Genomic DNA, 22,795 nt, shown 5'->3' with positions numbered 1-22,795 from the left:
GGGTCAAATTAAAAGGCAACGCATTATCTGGCTGAGGATCATTGCATTCTGTTACACTACAATGCTTTTTCTGTGTTTGCCTACATTTTCACTTCAATATTATTCTCCTTTGGACTGTGTTCATGTAAAGAAAACATGTACAATATGTCTGGAGAACAGATTATTTTGTTATTATCTTTAAAAAAAGGGTAGTTCAAAAATCCAAACTTAACAGATGTGTTGTTGGAACACATTATCCCAGGGTAATCTAACTCTGGTGTGGAAGGGCTGGTGAGCGCGCATTTTCTAAGAACCTGGCTATTAAGCTGCTAACAAGCTGATTTAGGACATTAAGAGATTTGTTAGAGACCAAAACATGCAAACACTCCAACCTTCCTTCCTGCAATACTGTAGCTTGTAACCTACAGACCTGAAGAAACTGTTCTGAACTTGATTTGAAAAAACTAAGAAGTACTAAGAAATCATCTATGCTTGATTGAAATAGAACATAAATTACCTCTGTCTGCACCATGTGGGCCCGGTGAAGCCTCAGATCAAAGACGGAGCCATAAATATCCACGGTATCCTTGGTGTCCAGCTGCTGGAGGACTCTGTCCAAGGCAATGAATGTGCCAGTTCTGCCAACTCCAGCACTGCCCAACAGACAAAATAACAAACAGCAAACTCATCAATAAGTAGATCATTTAAAAGATGCAATGTCCTCTGCTTAAAGGTCAAAGCTGAGCAGGCAAGAAAGCAACTTTTGGATATAATGCTCATCAATTTCAATTTGGATGCTAAATAGCATTGCATCCCTGGGAAAAAAAATCCAGATGCTTCCACATACTGTAGTTTTGTACATCTCTTCTTGGGAGGAAGTTTGGCTTTTTGTGTCATCTAGACCCAAATTCTAGTTCACAAGTATTAGACCAATTTTGACAAGCAACTAAAAAGGGAAAATAAAGTTTTCTGCAGAATGAAATTAGAAGGCGGCAGAATTGTCATTTACAGCTGGAATTAACATGACACAGTTAAAATGCTTTGGTTACAGCAAGTTAATATGGAAACACCTTCACACAAAGAATAAAACTTACTGTTGTACTAAAATAAAAGGAAACAAGGAGATGCTGTCTGAGAAGTTCAAGTGAAGAAAATGACATTGCTGCACATTCAGAGCTCTGGTTTTGATCAGAAGCACAGGTTACATAAAAGTACCTGATTTCTGCTCATTAGAGGAAAAACACTGAAGAAGAACACTGGCTAACATCTGAACAGAATTTCAAGACATTACTGAGTTCAAAACCAAGATCCAAGGGATCATATTCATTGATGTGATATACAGCCTGGAGAGAGCACCAAGCAAGACACATCAGGCACAGCTATAGAGAGTATAAGAAAGAAGCCGCAGTGAACTGTCGCCTTTAGCAGAGCAAGTGATTCCTTGCTTTTGCTGAACTAAAATGTTTGTGTTCATTGTTCAGGGTGAAAATGCAATGCTGAATTGAAAACTAATGTGCTAATGTCACTTTTTAAGAGTGCGGCAGTACTGTTATGACTATCGGAGTTATCCTTTCTCTCTTCTGCTCTTGTTTGGCAATTGGAGTATTTACTACAGTATCCACAATTGGCAATTGGAGTATGTATTACAGTTTGTACAATTTAGAACCTCAGTCTGCTACAGCACTGTGAGCCAAAGCAAACAGTAAGAATGACACAAGAGACATTCATGAGCTTAAAATTGATAATACTCTGAGATGACTGAATGCTAGCCTAATCTATCCATCACAAATAAGAGGTTTAACTGGGTACATAAACAACATTTATAAGCAAGCTATGTGACAGAAGATAATTTTTTTCTAAGCCCTTAGATGACCTGAAAATGTCATACTGATATCTAGATTTACCTGACATTCTATTGTATTGAAAACATCCATCACTTGCACTTTACTTAATCATAAATTAAAATCTGGTAAAAGTGGTGCACGGTTTTCAGCTGTTCTAACGGGATTACTTAAGTCAGTGTAGGCTTTAAAAACAAAAGGCATTGTTTTCCATAGTAACAAGTAACGGTTTATTCCATGCTGAAAAGAAAAGAAAAGAAACATAACGTTTCATCTGAGGAGCCTTCTTCAGGTGTTCCTGGTTTTGGAGACACCTGAAGAAGGCTTCACAGCTGAAACGCTATGTTTCTTTCCTTCTCTTTTCAGCATGGAATAAACATTTACTTGTTTCGTTGCAGCCTACGCATACTTGAACATTATTCTCCATAGTCACACAGTGGAATAAAATATAAATACAAAAAATATATATTTCAAATACTATAAATAGTGTATAGCTACTTGGCAAAAATGGAAAAACCTTGCTGGGGTGTTTAAAAATGAATATCATTGCCCTGACTCCGCTGAGCTGTGTAATTTTCATTCCCTTCACAGGCCAGACAAGCGCGATGCAGTACTGCCATGATGGCCATATTATTTACTTGCTTCATAAAGGCAGATAAAGTACACAGTAGTACAATTTAACACAATACAGGTCAACACAATGGTATAATTTAAATACTCAGAGATATAAAATACAGCAAAATGCAAATTTAAAAAGTCAAACACTGAAACAAGTACAATTAAAAGGAAATAGTACAACTTCAAAGTAAACAGAAAGCATAAAGGTGCCTTAGTCAAGCATGAGAAAAGGTGGTTTATGAGATATAGCCTTTACTGATCTTTCACCTGCAGTGCACAACTGAAGGCCCCGAGCCTGGAGTCCGGTTGATGTAGTCCCTCACAGTCCTCACAAACTGGATCAACGACTGCGTCGTTTCTGGGACGCCGTGGTCAGGCCACACTGTGTAGTGAAAGTGTCGCACTACCCGAGAAAAATTCACCTGGTCCTCCTGGATAGAAGAAGAGTTCAGCGACGTCAGCCTACCTTTTTGTTTGAAGAGTTATTTTCTCACAGCTAACAATTTATGAAGTGCTTTGTAAGAACACCTGAACAAAATAAACCTGCTCCTCACTGCTTGGCATTCAAGTGGGATTTTAAAACCTCCCTCTAAAAAAATTATATTCCTTTTTCTTTCAACATTAGGTTTGTAATCTCCCCTTACAAAAACACATCAACCACTTAATCTCCACTATTAATCATCAGCAGCTCAGTTAGCTACTAACTATATACGGTCTACATGGTCTCCTCTCATTTGTAGCCTTTCTTAGGTTCTGAAGCAGTTTACCCTTGTGAGATGAGCGACAAGCTGGAGCAGAGGGTACAAGATGGGACTTAGACCACCGGACTGTCTCATTAATAGTCAGTTGTCACTAAAATATACTGTATAAATCTAGGTTAGAAATAACAAACTGTATTTATGAGTTAAGCTGTTAATAAGTTATATCACAACTTTTTGGCCTTTATTGGCTCCAATTGTGCTATAATTATGGAGTATGCTATAGTCCTGTAGCAAGCAGTCCTCAAAAATAATGTTGTCATGCTAGGTCCTGGAGTACGGTAATCAGAAAAGGTGAACAAAGGCGTTTAACTGGAAGCCTGCCAAGGGAAATGAAATACATAAACTCCTGTTTGAGGCAGCTATGGAAAAAACAAGGCTGGTAGTCGCTAACATTTACAGCATAACCATCTTTCAAGAATGAAGGAATACAAACTGAGATATAAGTATGTAAAAGAGGTTGCTTAGTTTGATAAGAATATGTGTAAACTCAAAGCACTGAAGAAAACAGCATTTCACAAGGAATAACAACAGCCAAGAATGAAATTAAATGTACTGGAAAATGGTTGAGTGTTTAGTCATAGTAAGATTTGTCTCAGCCTGCTTGGCTGAGGGCCAACCTCCTGGACACAGAAGACGGAAGACAGGACCCCATTCAGAGTGAGGGGTTAATCAAGGGGCAGCTGCAGAGGTGAATAACAGGATAGAGGAACCAAGAATAAGATGAAAGTGAAGGACAGGGCCCTGTCAATATATACTAACTATAATATTTTTTTAAATCTAGGAAAATATGTCAGGAATTATAAGGAGGTACGGCAGCGGAGACACATTGAGCTTGGCTGCTGTTAAACAAACTGCTCATGTAAATTGCATTAATTAAAAATATAAAACAAATATGCCAGATATTATCACAAGAACAAACTTTACATAACAAATTTGTTTTTTCCTGAAACAAGTGTTTTTCTGGAAAAACAGGTTATTTTATAAGCTCCTTTTGCAATAAACTCTTGGCTAATAATATCTTTAAGAGAAATGTACACTTACACTACATATTTTGAACTCGCGGATAGTCCATTCTGGCAAGACAGATTCTGATTGCATCTGAACAACAAGATCACCATAATACAATGGATCCTGATCGAATGGCCAGTAATGATCACACTTCACCTAAACAAAGGATGAAACACAATGAAAATAATAGCATCCCTTTGAGACACACAGATGGTACATTGAGGCAAGAGAGAAACCATATTTCAGAGACAGGGACAGACATATTATACTTTGTGACAGCTGTAAGAAAGGCACTTGAAAATCTCTCTGACATTTTATCAGTACAACAGCTTTTGACATTTAACCTTTTTTTCTTTTCAAATGTTTGGCAATGTTCTTCAAAACTGACACAGAACACAAGCAATACCAAAGGGCTGGCCTCTGTACTCACCCTTCCTTTTTCTAAGCACTGAGTCACCATTACAATATTGTGAACGTTCTGCTCCCAAACCATTTTCCAGAAGTCGTCTTTTGTTCCAGGCAAAGGGCCCTGTGTGGCAACGTATTCTCTCCGGAAATTGTTGCCCTGAAATGAACCAAAAAGATTAAACTTAATCATTTTGCAGGAATAAAACTCACAGGGTTGGTGGCACAGTTGTCAGCATGGCTGCCCTGCAGTGCTTGGTCTCTTGGTTCAATTCCTCAGGTGCTACCTCCCTGGAGTTTATATGTTTCCCCTGTTTGTGTGTGATTTTCCTCCCTGTTGCCTCGAACTGTCAATACTGGCCCTAGGTGCGAGTGTGTGAGTGTATGTCTGCCCCGTGACAGACTGGAGTCCTGTCCAGGGTGTATCCCGCCTTGCACCTGTTGCTTGCCAGGATAGGCTTTGGCTCCCCCACGAGCCTGATTTGGAAGAGCCGATTAGAAAATGGATGGATGGAAATATCACAGTGGCTCTGTGAAACAGGAGAGGCACAACAGGAGACTGCAAGTCAGAGAACTGTACCAAACTGTTGCTTCATTTGAGGTTTAAAAGAAGCTCTGTATTGAGCTCGAGTTCCTGATTTCTTCAGTATCCTTGGCCCTGACTGATAAGGAAGACCCTATTCGCAATCTCTTTCACTCGGACAAATCAGCAGCAGTATTTCCTGCTAAGCAGGTGTCCAGTGAGGTGAGAAGAAATAACCTTGAGTGAGTTCCCACCATCCAGTCGCTTCATGGTTTTCTCAAACTACTTTTCATATGTGGTCTGATATTGGGACAATTCCCCAATGTTCCCCTTTATGATGTGATACTGACTGTTTTGTGTTCTGTATTCTGCCTCCTACTGTATATTACCAAATGGCAATGAAGGTGACTTTCATAAACTTCTGTAAACTTTCTGAAACCACCAGATAACTTAAAAACACCAGTTGATTACATTTGCAACATTTATTTTTAGCATAGTTTCAGGGTTTTCATTTAGAAATATATACTGTACCTATGTTTATAGTAACATTCTTGATACATTCTTGAGTATATTCGATCCTACCTTTCCTACTGTACATTCTTATCACAATTTAACTAGTAATGATGGACAATCATTGATATAAAACATTAGTCTTGTTGTCTTATCTTTTTTCTTATCTTATCTATTATCGCTCTTTTGTACTGTAGTATGATTTCAGAAATGAGGTGAAACAGAGAACAGAAATTTGACAAATCAGGAAAGAATATACAGTACGTGCAAGAAAAACTGTAGAGGCCCCTGAATGAACATACCGGTATGTAACTAGCATTGATGTAATCAGAGCATGGATCGTCATCGACATAGGAAAGCTTCACTCTGGTCGAGTCATCTGGAAAGTGAAACAGAAATGGGTCAATGTTAAACAACGCTGGGATAGATTTGCAAAAGAGCTGATTTATTTCTTGTTTATAAAGAAGGCGAGTAATGCAATCAAATGCAAATTTGCCAAGGTGCCAGCATGGGGACTTAATCTGGGATGGTTTAGTGTTACAGACACCCTTCTTAGAATGTTAACATGACTAAGAATGGATACACGATAACTAGTGGGAAGGAAAATAAAGATGTAAGCTCTTCCAGGGTTTGGAGAAGTTTGGTTTCAAAGCATTTTTTTATCATCTGGTAAATCAAGTTAAACAATATCATCATCATTATTTTTTTTTTGTTATTTAGTTAATATCAATTTCAGTTGTGTAAAGTACCTTGTACAGTTAACATATTTTACAAAGATAACACACTTTGAAAAAGGCTACACTGCTGGAACATTTGTTTTCTCCTTTCTTTTTGTTTTTAGGAAAATATTCATTGCTATTTCTCCTATTCATGTAAAACAAAGGGGACAAACTGTTGACAACATTTCTACCTAATTGGCAGCTATGAAGAGATTTGCTCTAAACAAAGATTTTCTAATGAATATGAAATGCATTGTAATAGACTTCAATTCAATGTAACGTACAACTAATACTATTAAGTGAATAAATTATACATAGGACACAAAAATAATTCTATTTGTCCATTTGTTTACATTTAAAATACACATACTGAAAAATTGAATTGCCACTTCATAATGGCATTATAACTCATAATCCCTTCATAACTACTGCACAAGATGTTATAATCACAGGCTTAATGCTTTACAGGGACGTGTGCAAATGACAAGATGTTTAGCATCACATTGCACCAAGCTCTACACATTACGCTAAAACCTGAAAAATCATAATAATACTTTGAACAAATCACATTTATGCTGTTTCACAGACAAATTGAATCTGCATATAAGAATTCAAGTTATATTCTTATTCTCAATATGATGTTGTTTCTCTAAACAGAAAACATACATGTTGTTTTATTCATTTTCATGAATAAAAGTTTCATAAGGTAAATTATAAACCTTATTTCATACATAATCACAGTGGTCCTGGACCTTCACCACACAGACACTGAAGGGAGTTATTACACACATAAACAGGAATAAAACTTACAGGGTAGTATATTGTTGTATCGATTTTTGCCTCTGTTCTCAGGTAAAAGTGCTGTGTCAAGGGATTGGTTACGACCAACATCTTTCAGGTCCTGAAGGGAAAGCAGTATGTTTAATGGATTAAAATAATTACTTTTTGATAATAAATATCTGAGGTACTGAGTAAAGACAGAGGGCAAGTCAGTGTGTCACACAGAATTACATTTTACCTCGTACTCCTCAGAGAGAAGATAGTTGGAATCAGCCTGCAGTTTGGTGAAGTGGGCTTCGAACTGTGCAATTTTGACAGGGCTGTAATAGATATGAAAGAAGTCCCAACTCAAATGAAACAAGGAGTCAAGAAAAACATAGAAACAAAATAAATGCCTGACGCATGAATTCAAATGCTGGGAAGATACATTACATCATACCTTGAAACTCGACGATTACTGAAAAAGAAGAGAAAAAAAGGGATCAATTCTGAATTCAGTCTAAAATGAGATTAATGGTACAGATTATATCCCTTGTTTATATGATAATTTTAACATTCTCCTTCTTTATTTTCCACTTTGGTTGTTCTAATTAAACCTTAAATCTTAAACCTTTTACAACACAATTTAACTGAAAAAACTATCCACAGACCATATACTAAAAAAATGTTGAAATCAGAAATTATAGATAGTGAACAATTGGTTCTATTGATTTTAGGAAACACTAAACTAGGTTTCTCACTTCAAACACATTTGACAGTAGGGTGTTCATACTGGGCAACAACATCTTAGTAGCTGTGTTCAGTCTGACTGATCTAAACAATGGAAAATGTGACATTAATGCAATGAATTGTATTAAATTTATGCTTAATGGCATTGTTATTTCTGAATTCCTATACCATTACTTAAGATTGATGGGGAAATTGAGTTTTTACACAATAAAACCTGCACTCAGACACTGTAACAGCCCCATGAGTGCCTTCATCATTGCGGTTAACAGCCCTTGTAATTTCATGATAAAAAAGAAATAAAACCCCCAACTGACATCAATGAGATTATTTAGCTCTGTAATATATAAATACGACAAAAACTAAGGTGCTGTTCTCCACAGCACACAAGCAAAACATCTTTCTTAATACGAAAATGAATCAGGCTTTTAGGCTGTATGGTTTACTTATTATACCATGTTCAGAAATTGCATTATATACAGTAGATAGGCCAGCAAAACACAATTTCCCTGTCTTGTGCAGCATATGTGAGAAACAATTATTTTTCTTAAATCACTATCTTATCTCCAATTGCTCTTACCTTATCTAATCTCCAATTGCTGGGGCATGATTACATCCTGACATCATACATTTTGAAATTTTATACTGTACATCCTTTCTTGACTAATGTTCCTTTTGTCCATAAAACATTAAAAGTTATAAAATACTTTAGTTTTTGGTTTCTTCTTACAAAGGAATATTGAATGCACTCCTGGATATTTATGCTTAAACAACTTTAAGTCGTAGTCCTTCAAGGTTATAAATACATTTGGGGGCCACTATATACAGTATAAACATAAATCAACGTTTTCTTAAAATATAAGTGCACTTTTAAAACTGTATTTCATTGGATGTTCTCAAATGCATTTCAATGCATTTCCAGGGCTGTAGGACGACTCACTGTCACAGTACAAGTCTTTGTAATTGTTTTCTGGAGGCATGAGAAGACGCTGTTACCTTCTGATTCCCATGTATGCGTTGCCAGATGTGGGTCTCTCCCTCCGAGCGCTCATTCTCACAGTAGACCTCTCATCTACACTTCTGCAAAGAAATACAACACATTTCTGAAATCCACCTTGCATCCTTTAGAATTTAGAAGCTAAGCAGGCCTGGGGCTGGGCAATACTGGCAGGGCTGGCATTGGAGGAGGGCACACAGAGCAATTTTACAGGGCCCGTAACCACTATTTGTTTTTACTTGTTTCCAACTTTGTGACTGTCAACAGTGTTCAGTTTTAGGCAGTCAGCTAGTGTCTACCTACAGTACTGTATGCTCATGATAAAAGATTACATGTGTAGATTCTGAGGGGAAATTTAATTTTTTAAATATCCTGTATTCACCATGTATTGTTATTTCCCAAGCAGCTCTACGGGGGGGCATCCTAAAATAAAAACTACTTTTTTCACTACTGTAACCAAACGCAGTGGCTAACCAGGCTAGAGGAATGAGGACCTGTGACTTGAAATTGTCTTGTCTTTTAATATTAATAAAAATAAGTTCACACTTAAAATCAAATGTTTTGGTTTTAATTTCTTAGACTACCATTCATTTTGTCTGTGCGTATACAGTACTTTCGTCAAATTTAATGTATAAGATGTACTATTTAAGACTGCGACAATTACAGTATAAAGAAATCCACAGTTTGACTAATCACTCAACTAATGCTCACAAATCATAACCTCCCTTCCTTATTTCCTAGGAAATAATTCCAAAACTGAAAGAATATTAGCATAACACAAAATCAATTAACTAACATGTTTAAAATGTAGGGTGGTTAGCATTGCTGTCTTGCAGCTCTGGGGCATTAGGTTCAATTCCTGGGGTGCTGTCTGTGTGGAGTTTGTATGTTCTCCCTGTGTCACATGGGTTTCCTCCAGGCGCTCTGGTCTCCCCCATAGTCCAGAGACATACTGGTAGGCTAACTGGCTTGTGGGAAAATTTGCCCAGGTGTGTGTGGGTGTGTCTGTGTGTGCCCTGTGAGGGACTGGCATCCTGTCCAAAATATGTGCCACTCTGCGCTCACAGTTTCTGCCCTCCAACTCTGTATTAGGTAAAGCAGTTAGAAATGGATGGATGGACAGGTGAATGTTTAGAATGTTAAAAATGTTCAAACAAATTAAAAATTTAATGCATTTTAATGCAAAAAACATTTAATGCATCTCACCCAAGCTGGCAAACCACACTTACGCTTTCCGGACCTTTTGACGACAGATCAGCAGAGCAGCGACCCCAATCAGCACAGCGATAAGAAACATGCCAGCACTGATTCCTTCAATGACTCCTGTTAGGGGTTCTAGTGGAATAGGAGGGAGAAAATGCAATCAGGAACACGCTAGCACTGTTTCCTATTAGGCATTCAAGAGAAAGAGACAATGTTTTGATTATGTTTGTGTGTTCTGCAACAACAAAAAACTAAAGAACATCAGAAAGATGTCTTGTGACAGAAGTCTTGACTTGAACGTTTTCAGCTTCTGCAGTATTACACTGTTAATTTTAGAATAGTGCTATTATTACACTGCAGAGTAATTTTGACAGCTTTTTAAAATCTTTTTACTGCTTTGTTCAAAGCTGGGAAATTCAAGTTCACACTGGAACTTTAAGGTCACTGAGGAGCCTATCAGGATGAAGAAAAGGTTTAATAGGGATGCTGACAGCATGCTTACCTGCCTCCGTCATTAAGGGCAGAGACAAATAGGTGTCTGTAAAGAGCGGCTGGATGAACTCCTTCTGATCTTCATCAGAGAGCTGAGTGAAAGCTCGGATGCTGATCCTAGCAAAATGAAATCCTGCATTAAACTGCTGTAAAAATTCATCTTTAGAGACATCCCATTCAAAAATGAGAATTTCAGGACTGGAAGGACTTCCTTATATTAATCAGTATTTCTATGAATTTCATTTTGGGATAAAAGGTCTTTAAAAGAATAGGGGTAAATGACAGGATGGGGTGGATGTGATTATATTACTGCCGAGTTAAAAAAATAATAATGCCTAGAGGCACATACTGTATCATGGGTGCTTTAAAAACCGAAAGCTTCCTATGCTGTAATTTTGCATGCAATCTTCAGTATGAATATAAATAACACAACATATAATGCAATGAAATCAAACACTTTTCCCATGGAAAATATGTGCTGCAGAGCAGAAGCAGTGAGATCATTGGCACCTGTAGGCAGTTTTCGATTTCAGCGGCCCATCACAGAATCTCGTCTGAAACGGCTCACACTTCCCTCCCAGACTCTCCATCCCTGTGCCCAGGTTGATCTCAAAGCTTTGAACGCTGTTGTCAGGGTTCTCAGCACACCGACTGGGAAAGTAATTGGTCTGGTAGGCTTTGATGGAACTGTTGAATTTATAGTCCATGTATGATGGGAGTGGGTGTTGCAGTTCAGGCTGTGAGTTTTCACTGCCTAAAGCAGACACAATGAGGGAAAGGAGAAATGTTTGGCCATTAGTTATCCAGCAAAAACCTTACAAAGTATCTTACTGAGGTTAATTTAAGAGGACAAAATTCATCCAGTCACAGACAGTAATTTTATGAAAGTAATGCATTCATAGGCAGTAGGAATTAATCGCAGGCCAAGAAATTAAACTGCCTTGTATATATTTCTGTATACAGTACTGACTCAAACATCATTAGTTCTCTAATATTCCTGCATTTAGTTGATTTGCCTGAGGAAATACTGATATCCACAGACTTAAGGAGGTGGGTGGGGTTAGAGACAAAGTCCATTAACCAGGTTCATTAAATAAATCAGCTGACAAATCCATTTGACTTTTTTCATTATAGAGACTAAAATGAGACTGTTTTTTTTTACTTTACATGACTGAATAAAAAAGAGCACCATTATAACGTTTTAATTTTACACTAATTCTGAGGAAAGAAAATTTGTTTTGATGGCAATTCATTTTCACAAGAGGTGTGAACTCCTACTGTCCATATATTGAATTTCTTGCAGTTGTGTGCAGAAAGGTTTGTTTTGAACATCTACCGTACAGTATGGACACACTCGAGAGGCCGTACTGAGTTTGAGTAAATTCAAATTCAATTAAATTCGGTTGCCTTGGCAGAGGCACCTGAAACCGTATTTGCACTGGCTGCAGTAATGCAGTGACACACCGCAACACTGTGTCGCACAAAACACAGCCCTGACAGAATAAAATGATATGTTGAACCAAAGGAACTCGGAAACAAGCTCACTGTCTGACTCAGCCACGATCACGGTGAAGTACTTCACCGCCCCGTTGACATCGCTGAACCAGCTGCAGTTGAACCCGAAGAAGATGGTGGACTTGGTGATCTGAGCCGACTTCTCGTTCACCCGTGTGTGAAGGCTCGGCAGTGGCGGGCCTGAGAGGGAAACACAACAGGGAGCGATCACGGTTCAGAGTCATTCGAAATCCCCCACCCAGTGTTGGCTGACTGTTGCAGGTCAAGCGACCCAGAACTGACATCTAGATCCTTGTAAGAAGCGCTGTGCTGCTTTTCAAAACAGATCTGGGGCTTGTCTGTCTACACTGTAGCTCAGCCAAGTCTAACTGCTCAACACTGACTGGAAGACAATTCACAGTTAATATTTCATTGAAGAAAGTAGGTTACATCTGAATTCATATCTAGCTGAAAAAATAATACCATGTGCTATATGAAAATCCCAGAAAAAAGCAGAGCTCTTTTTATCTGCACGAGGCAAGAGGTGTCTGCGTTAATAAAGGGAGTATTGTAAATAGGCGGAATAAGAGGAAAACCTCACTTGCACAGTAAAGAGCCCCAGGTGATCAGTTCCACTCAGTCAAAGCTGTGCTGCTAATTTCAACACATAAATGCAAACCTTATGACAGTAAGAGCTATGTACAGTAGTATTTAGCTTTGAAAAATCAAACAAAAATAAATTTGCTGGCTGGAATGCGTTCAGTTTTAAGGACGGGTTTCGATTGAGGAAGCTTTCCCTATGAAATAAACACTCAATTGTGTCAAATATTTTAAGTTTAAAAAGTCTTCCCTCATTTACAGTATGCTAAAAACATTTCACATGGGACAACCATTTCATTACTAGAACTCAAACTGTGCTCGACATAAATATTTAAAACTGCACTGCAATGAAAACAGATTTCTACAGTGAGTGACCTTTCAGGCAAAATAGCACTTTCTGTGATCTTTCTGTAAACAAACCTGAATACAAAAGCATCAGAAAATGTTTTTGTCACATTTTATGTTTTTCAATATAACAGGTTTTTATCCATATACTGTAGAGGCAAAAGGATTAAGAGCTGACATATATTTGTAGTTTAACTTAGCAAAAGCGTAGACCCATCCTCTGAAATGACTAAAATCTACCACATAACAGGATAAGCAGGAAATTACATGCTCACTGTGGGTTATTTTTTGTACACTATAAAATCATACATGTTTAACAAGGACAGAGTTTCTCTACCCTGCTCCAGTTCAGCTAGGGAATACTGCTTCATTATGGCAGATGTCTGACTATTCTCCTCCAGTTGTTTATTGCAGATATTTCTGCACCCATGGCCTCAACTTTCATTAAAAAAACAGCGTCTTTTACATTACCAAAGCCCAAATTTGATTCCAGTGAACAAACAGCCTGGATATAAACAGCTCATCCAAAAGAAACTGCTGTCTTGGTTTTGTTTCTCATGCTGTACCAGTCTCATCTGGGCAACAGACTGCTACGGTACAAGAACCCACCGAAGTGAGGAATACTAGAGTAGTGCACACGACACAGCTGCGATTGACTGTACTGTTCATTTTTTTTTCAGAGAAACGCTTTGACAAATCTGTAGCATTTGATTCTGCTCTGGCAGAACTGCGCAGCCGATTCGCGAGCCCTGACGTTTTCAGTGATCTTGCAAATCTCACTTCTCCGACGCAATCCTGTAGTCACCACCCCTCCCTCCGCCCTGCTGGCAGCAGGTGCTATTTTTGGTTTTCTTTATTTAAATGGATTTATGTGAAGCAGGTCCAGGGGGAGGCTGCTGTTCATTCACAGGGCCGCCCTGTTGGCAGTGACTGAGCCTGCACTCTTACATAACGAGCTTGCAGCGCACAAGCAGCACACTGCCAGAGCCTTGGAGACCCTTCCCCAAACACCCCTCCCCCCAAACACGGGCCGCTGTCTTAACTTTGTAAAAAACTCTATTTAACTCGACCTTTTCGCCTAAGCTTCTTTAGCATTCTTTCGACCAGAAGGAGGTTTGTGAAATAACCTGCACGACACCTAATCGAAAAAACTGGTCTCGCCTTTAACTGTGTTCAGTGCACTCGAGTACAAGTAAAATTGATGCAAATCTCTGGCTGCCGCCCTGTCACCGCATATCACAGGGCACCACACATGGGCTGCCTCATTTGCTTTGCCCTGAAAAATTTAATGAAGGGGGAGAAAAAAAAAACCACACACCTTAAAATGGTATTTTATTTTGGGTGATCTATTTTCTTCTCTTTACAGATATCTTCAAATAAATCACAGTGACAGAACTAGAATACTAAGCTACGGTCAAATACTTGAAAGCGGGAACTTCTGGGGAATAACTTTTATTGCAGATTTGTGAACGGAATCCTGGAAAAAAATGCAGGTTCTGGGGATTGTGTTTACTAAAGAAAAACTCAAATGCTAACATGGGTTTTCTGATACCAAGGCACTGCAAAGCTTTAGTTACAGTGCAAAGGGTTACAGGGACTCCTGGTTAAGATACTACTGGGTGCTCTTTTAGCTCACTTTGATTTTTTATGACTTATCAATAAAGACAAACAATGAAAGACTCAAATACAGAACCCGGCTGCGATGAATGAAACCCATCATATTTTCTGAGCAAGTCTTTCCCATTGATTTTGTCCGTCAATTAATAAAAATAACTAATCTGTAGATTGACTATTAAGACATACAAACAGAAAATCAATCAGGGTCAGACACACTGGGAAAGCAACTCAGCAACCTGCTATGATTAGACAAATGGTCTGCAATAACGTGGAGCTTGGGTATGTCCCATTTGTCTGCACAGCACAGCCACCTTACAGAAAATATTTATCAATGGCCATAATTGCTACCCATTTCAGAAATACTGGGGGTTATTAAAATCATTACTTCTATCCTTGTAGGCCTACAGCCAATCACAGCATTGCTCTATAACACTTATTCTAATTGTTTTATTCAAAAATGTCTTGACCTCCAGGTTTTGCAAGAAGCAGGACACACTGCAAGGGACTGTTTCCACAAAGTGGAATACTCCAGCTAATAGGATTGGGACTAAAGAAATAATACGAAAGGAAATTTATTTTCAATATAAAAGGTGCAATTATAAAGTCAGCCAGTCAGGCACATTAGTCAGGCAGTACAGAGCAGAACAGTGTTTATATGAAAAGCTATACTACTGTATATTTAATTTTTCTGGCTATAATTCCTTTACAATTAGACGCTATCCTTTTATTTATTTTCAATTGCTGTGTTTTATTAACACTTCACTGGGCTTCCGCCTTGAAGCTTTCTATGTGCCATTTACTGAACTTAGATCTTTAAAATATTGTGACGCTTACGGCTGACAGGCACTGTGTAAGAGCCGGCGTACCAGAGCGGGTGACGTCACCGCCCTTCCCTGTGATAGCAGGACCACAGCTACTGGGCTGTGGAGAGATCTCTCTTTAGCTCACGGGGCTAGGTCGCTGCAGAGAGACGCGGAAGTCCCGGGTTCGAGCCTCCAGTCGGGATGGGGCCGAGCAGATGCGGCAAGGGCGCCCGCCTGAGCCCCCGTTGCGTTACAATATACTTTCTCAGAATTTGGTTCACAAAATACCGTATATTGGAGGCTCTGACAGATGGGTCACAAAAGCCTGCAAAACCAGACCACTGCAGCACAGAAGATATTCATACTAAGGCAGAGTTATATGAAGTACACATGCAAAAGAACAAGGAAAGGTTTATTCCATGCTGAAAAGAGAAGAAAACAAACGGAACCTTTCGGCTGTGGAATCTTACACCCGAAAAAGGCTCCACAGCTGAAACATTGTGTTTCTTTTCTTCTCTTTTAAGCATGAAATAAACCTTTACTTGTTACTTTGCAGCCTATGCATGCTGATGCAGCTACCTATTTGAACTACTATAGTGTACAATTGCCAAGTGTGCCCACTATATAACTTCCTGTACTTAGTATACTCACTATAAATCCACTTAAGATAATGTGTAGTTCATATGCCCACCACATACCCTCTTAATACAATGTGTACTTAATATACCCACCATATAGCCTCTGAATATAATGTGTATCTAATATACAGTACCCACAATGTACTCTCTTAATATAATGTGTAATTATTATACCCATTACTGTATATACCCTCTTTATACAATGTGTACTCAATATACCAATGCTTACGTCATGCTCTTTCCCACAGTTCCTAGCCTGTTCTCTAAGTGTTTTGTGCTTCGGTGCCTAAGCAGGTTTCAGGAACTTCGCCTTTGCCCAGTGTGCGTGATTTAAAAGAGACAAGGTCTCTTTTCAAAGAGCTGAAGTGGAAGTACATTTTTGTTTTCAGGATCTCTTCTCCTCTCTACTCACGGTCGATCATGGTGATCACGCTGTCCTCGGCCGCCTCGCTGGTCATGGTGTCCGAGATGACTTTGACGGAGACACTGTAGCGCTTGTGGGGCTCCAGCTTGACGATGCTGTAGAGCTGTGTGTCCTTGCCCGTACGCTGGGAGTACACCAAGTGCCGGGGGTCCTGGTGGTAGCATTCGATGGTGTAGCTGTCGTAGTCAGAGGCCGGGGGGCTCCAGGAACAGGAGATGGCTGTTGAATTCTGAGGCCGACAGTGGAGGTGCTGAATTCTTTCAGGCTCTGAAAACAGAGTTGGACAGAACCATCAATGCAGGGGATACCTGAAGGGCTACATGAATCCATGAATTTGGACAGCTTTTGTACATAATTTGAATTGTGTGACATGTTTAAAAGTTACAGAGTTTCAAATGACTCCGTGTCCTAATACTCCTGTAATTTTTATTCTAAAAGACAGTGGGTGACGTTTTATATTCATGTCTGACACCTGATGCCTGCAAATGAAAAGCAGCAGTGGGAACAGTTTGAGTTTCGAAGTGAAAATGCAAGAATCTCAGAACCCCAACAGTACGTCTGTTGCTCAAAGGGTTATATACAATAAGCAAGACCATAAGTAATTAATGTTAAATCAGAAGCAGACTTATGATCAATACTAAGTGACATACAAAAGGAAAAGGCTGGCTGCAGAGTCCTATCAAGATCGATTTCTGTGAAATGATTGCTAAAAGGGAATGTGTTCAGCACAGTGTAGCAGAAACCTCTCCCAGTATCAGGTTGTAATAAAAAAAATGCCCATGCAAACAACATTTTGAGAACAAAGAATGATCATCCATAGTATTTATACTGCATGATAAACAGTCTGAAAATATTTAAGACCTCCTTCAAAATAACCTCCAATTGAATATTAACTGCATACATCAAACAAATGAAATAAATCATTTTTACTAAATAAAAGCCACAGTTCCAGTGCAAGATTACAGTACAGAATACCTCCTGTAAGTTTCCATTTGGCTCACATCTTCCTTTTCGTATTCTAAACTTCATGTTACTTGTTGCAAATTAAGTTCTTAGAAACAGAAAGTTCAACTCCTGAGATTTTAAAATTACCAAATTGCACATTTTGCTGCAAATGACAGAATGTGCCCTTTTATACTCTTGGACTGCATATTCCAGGAAAATTGGTTTTCACACATACAGTATGCTGACCGCAAGTGCCCATCTGTAGTATCCCAGGGAGGAAGGCAATGATCTACTGAATAGGTCAAGACTGAAAGAGCTTCAGTGAGGAACCACAGTAAGAGGATGAGCTGAGCATGAACATAGTGTACACTGATATATAAGAGTCAGCATGGACATGTTGTCTAGTTAAATACCCAGAATATTAAGCTTATGACAAAGTTAAGCAGGATTTGGGGAAAAATCACTTGTCTGCAAACCATCCTGAGGAAAATGAAATGATAATATTCTTTATAACAGGTTACTAGTACATAGTTCTATGACAAATTATTAGTCTGATTATTTACATTGAACCACTTTTTGCATGTTGGTTTATCCCCCCATTATTCTGTGCTCAACCTACGAAAAAACTCCTTCATTTATAGTGGCTATTAGTGAAGAAATGCACTGAAGAAAGATTTTCTGCAAGGTTTTTACTTGTTGGCACTTGATACATGTATAGCAGAGAACACACATTCAACCTGACTGGGTATCATTTCACAAGATGATCTCAGATAACATTTGTGTAATACTTTAATCACAACTCATCATACAGTATGTGTTGTACAGCCGAGTCATGAACAGTAAACAACTACCCATATTACCAAGTAAGAACTGTCATCATCAATTAGAGAAAAATATTTACAATATCTTTAATTTTAAGTGCTGTTAAAACAGCCTTGTTGGGTCTATACTGTATGGCACAGACATAAGGCACACTGTTTTGCAGACATATTTAAGAAACAACAACAAAAAATAAAGAAAAGAAGTACTGTAGCTGCACATCATAGGGTTAGTGTGAGAACCAGCACGATGCATCCACTTAGTGTTTAAAGAAAGTCATTATAAAGGCTCTGAATTTTACGTTTCATGTATTTATGTCTAAAGAAATGCATTGTACTGTAATTAAAGCATATCATAATCAACTACAAGATAAGCAGAGCCAGAAAAGACATTAACCTTACAAAAACAACATTCAAGCACACGTATGAAGTTGAATTCGCGAACATTTACAACAAAAGCTTCACTAGATGAAGTTGCTTCCTCAAAAAATCTCTTCAGAATTCCTGCACTGCAAATTATACCACAGATCTTTGCATGGATAATACAATAGAAGTACAAGAATTTAGCATCACCGTGTTTTTAGTAATGCACTCTGCAAGAAGCCTAGGTTAGTGCCACTTTTAATCACAGTGAGAGGCTGATTACGAATACCAGCAGATTCCGCTAGAACAAAAAAATTACAAACAGATGGAAACTGTAGTGAGACTCAAATTCTACCAGCGCGAATCAGAGGTCTAAGCAGATTCACAAAAATTTTAATATGGTTTCCTGCTCTATCCACAATGGAAATGTTGAAACTGGAATGCTGCAAATGATAATGATAGACTGGCAACCCACCCAGGATGTGGCCTTTGTTTTGAGGAAAGGCTAGAGGTTGCTGCCAGTCTCGGAACTGGCCCGTAGCCTATCCAAGGTGTGGATGACAGTCCTATTCACTTCTCCCAAGAAGTCAGCCACTGTTACACAAGTGACATGAAGACGTGAGTTGTCAAGCTAGGATGTTGTTGTGACGTTAGGATAATGGCACAGAAAGGACAGCGAGTGAGGTCCGAGGCCTTGATTAAGGTAGGGCCATGCAGTCAGGCTGCCATCGTTTGTGACCTGGCGTCTCTGATCAGATTCCTTTATGAGCCATATACAATTTCTTGTGTTAGGAATTTGTCTTTTTGCATACCCCCAGCTTGCTCTCCATGAGACACATAGGCACACAGACGGGGAGAGAGAAGCTTGGGGTCAGAGTGCAGGGTCAGCCATTTATACGGCACCTGTGGAGCAGTTGGGGTTAAGGGCCTTGCTCAGGGGCCTAACAGAGTAGGATTCCTCTGCCGGTTGTGGGATTTGAACTAGCAACCTTCCAGCCACAAGTGTAGATCGTTATCCACAGTGCCACCGCTCCGCCCAATGATGCAGCGGAAAGGGCATTGCGGATATAATCGTAAAGATGCAGTATTATGACGATGACAATACTGACTGGCGCTGTGACAGATTGTGTCCTATCATTGACAGACCAGATCTGGCTATAACAGCTTGCCAGGTAGGAAAGCATGCTGGCTTAATCAAGCCTCCAGCATACCAGTGGCATCAAGGAAAGGTCTCTTTACGTTCAACAGGTTCAATCGCTTCGTCACCTTCGTCACCTGTGCCCAGTCACGTCTCTCACTAATGAGCTTATCAGAATGAATCAAAATGATGCTAAAAACGTTTGATCAACATCAAAAACGCCATGCACTTCATCAGTCTAAAATAAATAAAGTGATTTGTTTATTTTGGTGCTTAGTGCATTGCACAGGCTAGATTTAATGTTAAAGGTGAAACTGCCAAAGCGGGAAAGCGAGTTTTTATCTTTGGGCATTTGAAGTCACTTATTTCCTTTGAGTTTTTCACCTCAAAAATCATATATGTGGATTTTGTTAGCTATTACACTTGGGTTCGATTTATTTTTTCAGTGTAGTTTAAAGTGTTTGAAAGCAAACCTATGGAAAAATCTTGTCAATGTCATTTTTTAGTTCATTAAATTGGCCCTGGCAATACTTCATGGCATTCTTCATACTGACATACTTCTTTCATGCATTTCTCTGGAATTTCTAGGACTCTGAATCACCGACCCCCGGCCCCTTGCTTCCCTAAACCTCCCCGACTCCTCTTGCTGCTCTTTCGATCATGTGCTGCCCTCTGGTGGCTGACATGTGCCAAGTTCTGGGCAAAACTGGATGACTTTTGTCAAAAAATAAAACAATAAAAACACAAGTGCTGTTTATCTCAGTTACGTCATCTGTTCATGCATCTCATCGTTCTGTAAAATTAATTACATAAGACCATATAAACTAGAAATGAGAGTTGGCTATTTGACCCCTTTGCATTTGTCTTTGCACTTTAAATGTCATCTGCTAGGGTTTTTTGAATTTTTCTGCCAACTTCTAACACTGTTTGCTATTCCTCCTATTCTTACTAGTGGTGAATTTCACTACTTAAACGTTTTATAGTTTTGGAGTTACGGTTTACTACTGTGAATAGTGTATATCAGAATCTACAGTAAATAGATTTATTTGATACAAGTTTTATAAGCATTCTTCATGGTCAAGGCTAGCAAAATGTCATCTACTTACTGTAGATAAAGAGTAATGCCTGACAAAGTCTCTTGTTTAAAAAATAAAACTCCTCCTTAAATCTCCCGCACTCTTTACTGAGCTGAGCAGGTCTCCTGAGAAAAACTCACACACTAAAGCACAACATACTTGTTCTGATGGTTGTGTAGATGGGCTGGCTGTAGGCCTTCAGGTTGCTTCTGTTGCCACTGACTGTGCGCACACTGAAGCTGTACAGGCGGCCTGGGTATAACTCCTTCAGTATCCGGGTCCCCGACTGTCCGTGGTGGTAGGGGTTGATCACCGAGAGGGGGTCCCGGGGCACCCACTGCAGGTCAAAGTCATCGTAGTCCGTGACAGCCGGGGCTGTCCAGGTGATTTCAAGGGACGTGTTGGTGATGCTGCCAAACGCCACAGAGGTGGGTGGCTGTGGGGCTGTCACACAAGCACATGAAAAGAATTCCTGTTATTTTATAAAATTACTGTACAGCATCGATACCGAGGTCACAGAAATATAATATTAATTTATTGGCAGTGCAATGTTCTAGTCAATAAAATATATCCAAAGAGAAAGGCACCAAAATGGCATTTCCATCTGCTACATTTGTCTAATTTAGATGGTCTGGCTCTACGGTCTTTTCCTACGCAGGAGCTCTGTTTAGCTGCTTTTGGGGGGTAAACCCATATAAAGAAAAGCGGATAGACTTGAGAATGTGTATTTCTAGCGGTGGACATAAACGTTGTATAAACAGCCAGTTAAAATACGTGAATGGCCCCTACCTGTCCTGCCCTCAGCGGTGGCTGTGTTGGAGAGGTCTCCACTCTTGGTTGCCACGGTGACCCTGTACAGCCTCCCTGGGACGAGCCCCTGGAACAGGCACTCTCGCAGGTCGGCCCTCCCCGGCAGTGTGGCTTTCAGGGAGCCGTCGGGATTGTACAGAGACACCTCGTAGCCAGAGAGGTCTCCTGCGGCCTTCTCCCAGGTGAATGACAGGCTGTCTGTCCTGTTCTTGTTTTGGGCCTTCAGAGCAGTCACTGGAGCTGGAACTGCAAAACAACAGCTATTGTGTCTACTCCTGCGCTAACCCACAACGCCATGTACCGAGACTAACAACCAAGAAAGGGACCAGCAGCAGGACTGACAATGCCAAAAACCGACAACTGTAAATAATTACTTGCGTTAGCATTAAATATAATAAGAATGTGCAAGCACCTCTTGACAGCAAGCTGTATTATAGTTTGCAGAGAAAATAATGTACCCAAATACCAGTTAACATACCAGTGTATAATGCAAGCTCATTAGAGTTTCCTGAACTGACTTCACAAGTATTGATTTAATATTTAATTAAATTAATGACATTCTAGTATTAAAGCATAACTAAATACCTGCAGTTATGCAAAGAATGATTTCATTTTGCCTAATAATGTTACTTTCTAGATCATCAATCTTACCATTTAAAACTGCCCTGATTTCTTATAATTTTTATACATCATGGCTGCAACAAGCAGTAATGTATCATCGCTACTCCTGTCAAAGGCATTTTTCACCCAAAACAAGTTGCATTTTATCAGACATTAGCCCAGCAAATAACTTTTAAAACAATGTTAAAACAAATATATATGGTGATTCATAACACACCCATTTGCATTTTGATTGTAATCATTTAGCAGTAAAGTTACCGTTTCTTCAGTTAAACCAATAATGCAATTTAATATGTGAAAATGAATGATAAAAATAACATCCTGTTGCCTTGGTAATGATTTACTGCTTGATTGTCCCAGGTGCTAAGAAATACTAATGACAAAATGATAATTACACACTTTAGGTTTAATGAAGAACATCATCACTCTACTGAGTTAATTACCTAAAATCAAAATCTGTTTTTATTCAGAGGGGGTTAAAGAGGCTCAGCATGTCTTTTATCTCCCCAGGTGCAAAATGGCAGAGACCAGTAGGTGAATT

The 22,795-nt window shown here is 39.2% G+C and overlaps 1 protein-coding gene across 2 annotated transcripts in view; it reads right to left on the bottom strand.

Annotated features, from left to right (window-relative positions):
- The window catches only part of ptprb (protein tyrosine phosphatase receptor type b), a 57,762-nt gene that overhangs the window by 5,785 nt on the left and 29,182 nt on the right, over positions 1 to 22,795 (bottom strand). For both annotated transcript variants that reach the window (XM_069192290.1, XM_069192291.1), the window contains 16 exons: positions 21,613 to 21,879; positions 20,983 to 21,267; positions 16,472 to 16,750; positions 12,108 to 12,257; positions 11,073 to 11,316; positions 10,573 to 10,679; positions 10,097 to 10,202; positions 8,867 to 8,950; positions 7,584 to 7,601; positions 7,383 to 7,464; positions 7,175 to 7,265; positions 5,948 to 6,024; positions 4,638 to 4,772; positions 4,241 to 4,363; positions 2,706 to 2,869; positions 497 to 632 (listed from right to left, as the gene is read on the bottom strand). In XM_069192290.1, the coding sequence (XP_069048391.1) occupies positions 497 to 632; positions 2,706 to 2,869; positions 4,241 to 4,363; positions 4,638 to 4,772; positions 5,948 to 6,024; positions 7,175 to 7,265; positions 7,383 to 7,464; positions 7,584 to 7,601; positions 8,867 to 8,950; positions 10,097 to 10,202; positions 10,573 to 10,679; positions 11,073 to 11,316; positions 12,108 to 12,257; positions 16,472 to 16,750; positions 20,983 to 21,267; positions 21,613 to 21,879 (2,348 nt within the window). The remainder of the gene's footprint in view (positions 1 to 496; positions 633 to 2,705; positions 2,870 to 4,240; positions 4,364 to 4,637; positions 4,773 to 5,947; positions 6,025 to 7,174; positions 7,266 to 7,382; positions 7,465 to 7,583; positions 7,602 to 8,866; positions 8,951 to 10,096; positions 10,203 to 10,572; positions 10,680 to 11,072; positions 11,317 to 12,107; positions 12,258 to 16,471; positions 16,751 to 20,982; positions 21,268 to 21,612; positions 21,880 to 22,795) is intronic.

Source organism: Lepisosteus oculatus, chromosome 7, assembly GCF_040954835.1.
Source record: "Lepisosteus oculatus isolate fLepOcu1 chromosome 7, fLepOcu1.hap2, whole genome shotgun sequence".
In the NCBI taxonomy this organism is placed as follows: Eukaryota; Metazoa; Chordata; class Actinopteri; order Semionotiformes; family Lepisosteidae; genus Lepisosteus; species Lepisosteus oculatus.
Note: the sequence above shows the minus strand (reverse complement) of the source record. Positions and strands in the feature narration are given on the sequence as shown.